Consider the following 5,565-nt stretch of genomic DNA (forward strand, 5'->3'; position numbering starts at 1 on the left):
CCCAGAATGGAAGGGGTGTGGTCCCTCCCCGAGCCACCTTTCCCAAACTGGGCCTTTTCAGCTGTCTCAGAGCCGGTTGTGGCGTACCACCAAGGTGGTTTTCTTTGTTGTTTTTTGTTTTTGTTTTTGTTTGTTTGTTTGTTTTTTATTTTTAAATGAACTCTGCGGCTGCTGCACTGGTCCCACCCGGCTTTTGTGCAGGCGCCTGACTCGCACCAGTCACCAGCCGGGGAGCGGTGTCGGACCAGCTTTCATGCGAGCCCCTGACCTGTTCATGTGTTAGTTCAAGGCGCTGTTAGTTCAAGGCGGGTGGGGTGGGAGGCTTTTGCCACTGACCCCATGCACTCCACTCCGCCCCACCCTTCTGCCCAGGAGGCTCTGAACCTGGCCAGGGCATGCCCCAGGTGCCGCTTGTTACTTTGGCCCCTTTTGGTTTTCCTTCTGTTGCATTTCTGTATTCTTCCTCAAACTCTTTCCATGATTCCCATGTATCCCCAGTATAAACATTAGCCCCAAGTAGCCAGGGAGCCAAATGAATCACCTCTGCCCAAACCTTTTGAGCTATGGGATCTGACAAATCCAATCCCCTGCTTTTAAGCATATCTCTCAGTGCTTTAAGTGCTGGGTCTTCAAACTTAAAAATTGCATTACCCATTTTTTAGGGTCTTGCTTACCCCAAACCTCTGATTGGCCCCAATCCATTTCATTTCTTTCTTACTTCTTTCTTTTCTTCTTTTTACCTTCCTTCGAGCACGACGTTGAGCGCCAGATGCCAGGGGTTCGAACATGCGACCCCCAGTGAGGTGAGGATTGGGAATGAGTAAGCATGCATTCGCCAGCCCATGCTGCCCCCATTACTCGGGGACACTCAGACGCATCGGGGAGTCCTAGTCAGGCAGAGACTCATTTCTTTCTTACTTCTTTCTTTTCTTCTTTTTACCTTCCTTCGAGCACGACGTTGAGCGCCAGATGCCAGGGGTTCGAACATGCGACCCCCAGTGAGGTGAGGATTGGGAATGAGTAAGCATGCATTCGCCAGCCCATGCTGCCCCCATTACTCGGGGACACTCAGACGCATCGGGGAGTCCTAGTCAGGCAGAGACTCATTTATTACAAGTGTTCCAAAGCTTATAAAGGCACCTGGAACTCCCCCCCCCACCACCACCGAGGGTGTATCTTAAGGATGGTCACACACTGATCATGCACTCCTCAGCAGTGTGGAAGGATTTTTCAGACTTTCAAAGCAAGCCAGGCCGCGCCCCCAGTAACTTCCTTTTGGACCTATGCAAGGTAGGGCCTTTAGGTCCCCACACTGGCCCATTTCTTGTCTTGGAACCACAAACTCCTCTAGACCTCTAGACCCAGAATCCCCATTGCTTCCTAATCCTTTGCATCCAGACCAACCCAATCCCTCCCTGCAGTCCCCAGGAGTGCTCTGGGCCTGGTCCCACCCTCACCTCCTTTTACTTCCCTGGGCTGCATAGCCTGTGGCATCCTTGTGCCAGTACCCTTCCTGGGTAAGTTCAGCGGTGCCCACCACGTCTTGAACCCCCCCCAGCCTCATTCACCCTCCCAGCTTCCCTGCCCCATCTTTCCTCCTAGCCGGGGTACTGGAACATTTCTTTTCTTGGCATCCCAGACACTGAGGCTGACCTCTCAGCCCAGAGCCACCACTGCTTCCTGATCCTTTGCACCCAGGCCAATCCAGTTCCTCCCAGTAGCCCCCAGGAGCCTTCGGGGCCTCTTCCCACACCCACCTCCTTTTGAATTCCTGGGTGGCACAGCCACCAGCTTCCTGAGACCAGCATCTTTCCTGGGCCCTGCTCCCAGGCCAGCCCATCCCCTAAATTCCTGAGGGCAGCATCTTTCCTGGAGGGATCTAGACTTTAGGAGAAAGCCTGAGAGCATCTGAGCCTCATCTCACTTGGGCCTCTGTGGGAACTCCTGAAGACAAAAGCCTACATCAACTAGACAGTTCTATATCAGCTGTTTTAATTGCAAGAGAATTATATGATATTTCATTTAAAAACCAAAAAACAAATATGCAGTAATCGCTATCATTGCCATCATATGCAGAAGAAAATTTTCTTTCTACAAATAACTCTGTCCAGAGCTCCCTTCATGTCTCTGTTCCTCAGGCTGTAGATGAAGGGGTTCAGCATGGGAATCACCGCTGTGTACATCATAGCCAACACAGTCTCTTTCACATTTGAATTATTAGCTGATGGACACAAGTAGAGACCAATGATTGTCCCATAGAACAGTGACACCACAGACACATGGGAGCCACAGGTGGAGAAGGCTTTACAGATTCCTCGAACAGAAGGAACTTTGAGAATGGAGGACACAATCCGTGCATAGGACACAATAATGAGCACAAATGGGATCACAAGAATGATGCCTCCTGTGATGAATATCACCAACTCGTTCACATGGGTGTCAGAGCAGGCCAGCTTCAGCAGAACAGACATGTCACAGAAAAAGTGGGGGATCACATTGTCCTCACAGAAAGACAATCTGGCCATGAGCAGGGTGTGCAGCATAGCATGGAATGTGGTCAGCACCCAGGACAGAAGCACTAGAGAGGCACAGAGCTTGGGGCTCATGATGCTGGTGTAGTGTAGAGGGAAGCAGATGGCCACATAGCGGTCATAGGCCATGGCCACAAGGAGGAAGCTCTCAAGATCCCCAAACAGCAAGAGAAAGTACATTTGTGTCAGGCATCCTGAATAGGGGATGGCAGGCACTTGGCTCTGCATGTTCTGCAACAATTTGGGCATCGTGACAGAGGAAAAGCAGAAGTCAGAAAAGGACAAGTTGCTGAGAAATGAATACATGGGTGTGTGCAGATGAGAGTCTAGTTGAATGAGGACAACGATGAGAAGGTTCCCCAGGACGGTGGTGAGATACATGGCCAGGAGCAGGGCATAGAACAGGTGCTGGTACTGTGACGGGATGGGCAGGCCCAGGAGGAGGAACTCTGAGATCACAGTTTGGTTTCCTTCTATCATGCTCTGTCTTCAGGATCTTTAAGAGAAAATAATAGGGTTCTCTAAATCCAAATGAAAATGAATTTATTTCTGTGACACATATACTGCTAAATATTCAGTAATTGGCTGTACTCTCATTAACTGGAAAAAATCTCTTTAAATTAGAAATGTGCCATAAGACAAATCTAAACCACCTTTCAGAGATTTTCACTTCTTATCAGATATACTCAAAAATTGTAATTGGGTTTTCCCCCAGTAATCCCAGGGTTTTGTACTAAAAGCCCCCCCCCGTCAAAATTCCATGAATATTCCCCTGTAAATGCTTGCCTGTTCCCATGGCATCAGTTACCACCTAAGCATCTTAGCGAAACCCTATCACCTGCAGAACTATGTCAACTGCTTACCAACTAACTCCCCAGGTACAGATCAGGGCCATCCGCAGCTCAATAGACCTCACATACCATGCAGTGATCCCGTAACAGTGTCTCAAATTTTCCACACATAGTACATGCAACGTTCTCAGTCTGAACTGCACATACGATAAAACACAGGGCTTCTCAACATTTACTTTAAATACGGAATACATTGTTACTTTGATAAATTCTGATTCTGATTGGTAAGTCTTGTGTGGGCTCAAAATTCTACATGTTAAAATTTCAAATTTTATATTTTGTGATGCTAGTTCTGCTGGACTTTGGACGACACTTTGAATAGTATAATCATTCAAATAACTTTTAAAAGTACTGTGAATGTAGCCAAATGCTCATGGCTATGGAGGTCATAGATCTTAGAGAAAATCCTATCTGTCATATATCTAAACAAATGACATTCCTTATTGTATGCTAAATATCAATCCTTATAATTACAGACAAGCATACCATTTACGATTCATCAAAGAAGCTTCTTTTTGCAACAAATTGAAGCTATTACAGAGTTCCACAACTGGTAACACACAGAAAATAAGTCTGAGAGATGCCCAACCCTATGTGACACATCTACAATGGAACCTCTATACCTAACGCTCATGGAATATAGTGGGATGGGGTAGAGAGAATACTAATGCATCTCTCAACTCTCACCAGTGAGGTTCCTCATACAACAGAGTATGATGTACACAGAAGGCCACAACCATCTAAATTTTAGAGAATAAAAGACTACAGAGTGTGCATCCCTGGACAGGACTGTTGAGGAAGAGGGGGCAGAGAGATTGTAAGAGCCAGGGTTGGCACAGGAACATAAGGAAATAGAGGCTGTCAGGCCATGGGAACTTGCTCATATGAACTTGCACAATGGTGACAGCATGCACAAGACCCATTACAACTCAGACAAAAACCCAGCGCAGAAGGAGAGAAATGGGCAGCAGGCCCCAACCCTAGCCAAAGAAATATTGGCAGCTGATAACTGCTGGGTGAGGGAGAGTAGATCATCTTTAAGGGGGTGACTTTAGATAGGCTGACTAGACTTCAGTGGATGAACTTGCACCATAGACATCTGGGTACAAATGCTTCACTGGATAAGACTTAACATATACGACAGAATGCATAAAATATGGTGGCGGGGGTGCCAAGCGGGGGTTGTGGATGGGGAAAGGGGTCTAAATTTGTTACAGTCTATTATATGAAATGCACAAAAACTCAAAAATATTTTTAAAATGTTCAAGTCCATTCCAAGCATGGGTGAGGGAACGGTTCATAAAGCCCCAACCCTAACTGGAGAGTTATTGGCAACTGATGGCTTCTGAGTCCATTTGTTCAGGGATGCAACCCGAGACAGGCTACCTCTGCACATATGAACAGTACTAAATAGACTCGATGGGTTTTTAAAAGAGCACATGAAGTCGGGAGGTAAAGGATGGGGTTAAGGAAGAATTAGAGGGAAAAGAATGGAGGATGGGTTTGATCAAAGCATACCATATACTTATTTTCTCAAATAAGACAAAGAATAAGAAAAAATAAGAAAATTCATTTATACAGAAAGAAAAAGTACACATTTTTGCAATGTCTAAACAATTGTGATAATAAATCTTTTGAGAGGGCCTATGTAAGGTTTTTAAAGTTTCTTCAATAGTTCAATGTATAAACAAGAACCTCTCTATAAAATGCCTATCTCATAAAGATGTTATGTTGAAATAATAAAATCTTAAGAATACATAGTAATAGTAAAATACTATAAAAATATATATTGTAGGTGCAAGGTTTAATGAGAATATTTCTACAATATGGAAAAAGTCTTAGGAGGTAGAAAGACGGAAAAGAATAAAGTCATACCTGAAAAGCGTCCTTCAGAATATCATACAACCTGGGAAATGAAGACCCTCAGGATGGAGGGACACTAAGGCACCAGCTCATCCACCCTCCTGCCAACTTCCTCAGAATGTCTCCCGGTGACACTAGGGCCCTGGTCCAAGACTCTGCTCCCATTGATTCATTAGAGGCATAGAAAGTCACTGTCTCTATAGCCATCGCCTTATGTCTGTACCACCCCTGCTCACATTTCTCATTCTATGCATCCTTGGGCCTAAGAGGCGCTGCATCCCAGGGGAGTACAGATCCTAGAGGAACTCATTAAACAAGGC

At 45.7% G+C, this 5,565-nt stretch overlaps 1 protein-coding gene across 1 annotated transcript; it reads right to left on the reverse strand.

The window, feature by feature from the left end:
- Window positions 1-2,066: 2,066 nt before the first annotated feature.
- Window positions 2,067-5,338, reverse strand: LOC103733941 (olfactory receptor 1468-like). Its single transcript, XM_008832864.2, has 2 exons — window positions 5,331-5,338; window positions 2,067-3,012 (listed from the first exon to the last, which is right to left on the reverse strand). Exons 1-2 carry the CDS (start codon window positions 5,336-5,338, stop codon window positions 2,067-2,069), a joined length of 954 nt encoding a protein of 317 aa, XP_008831086.2.
- Window positions 5,339-5,565: the final 227 nt, after the last annotated feature.

Source organism: Nannospalax galili, unplaced genomic scaffold (genome assembly GCF_000622305.1).
Source record: "Nannospalax galili isolate Female #2095 unplaced genomic scaffold, S.galili_v1.0 scaffold2176, whole genome shotgun sequence".
In the NCBI taxonomy this organism is placed as follows: domain Eukaryota; kingdom Metazoa; phylum Chordata; class Mammalia; order Rodentia; family Spalacidae; genus Nannospalax; species Nannospalax galili.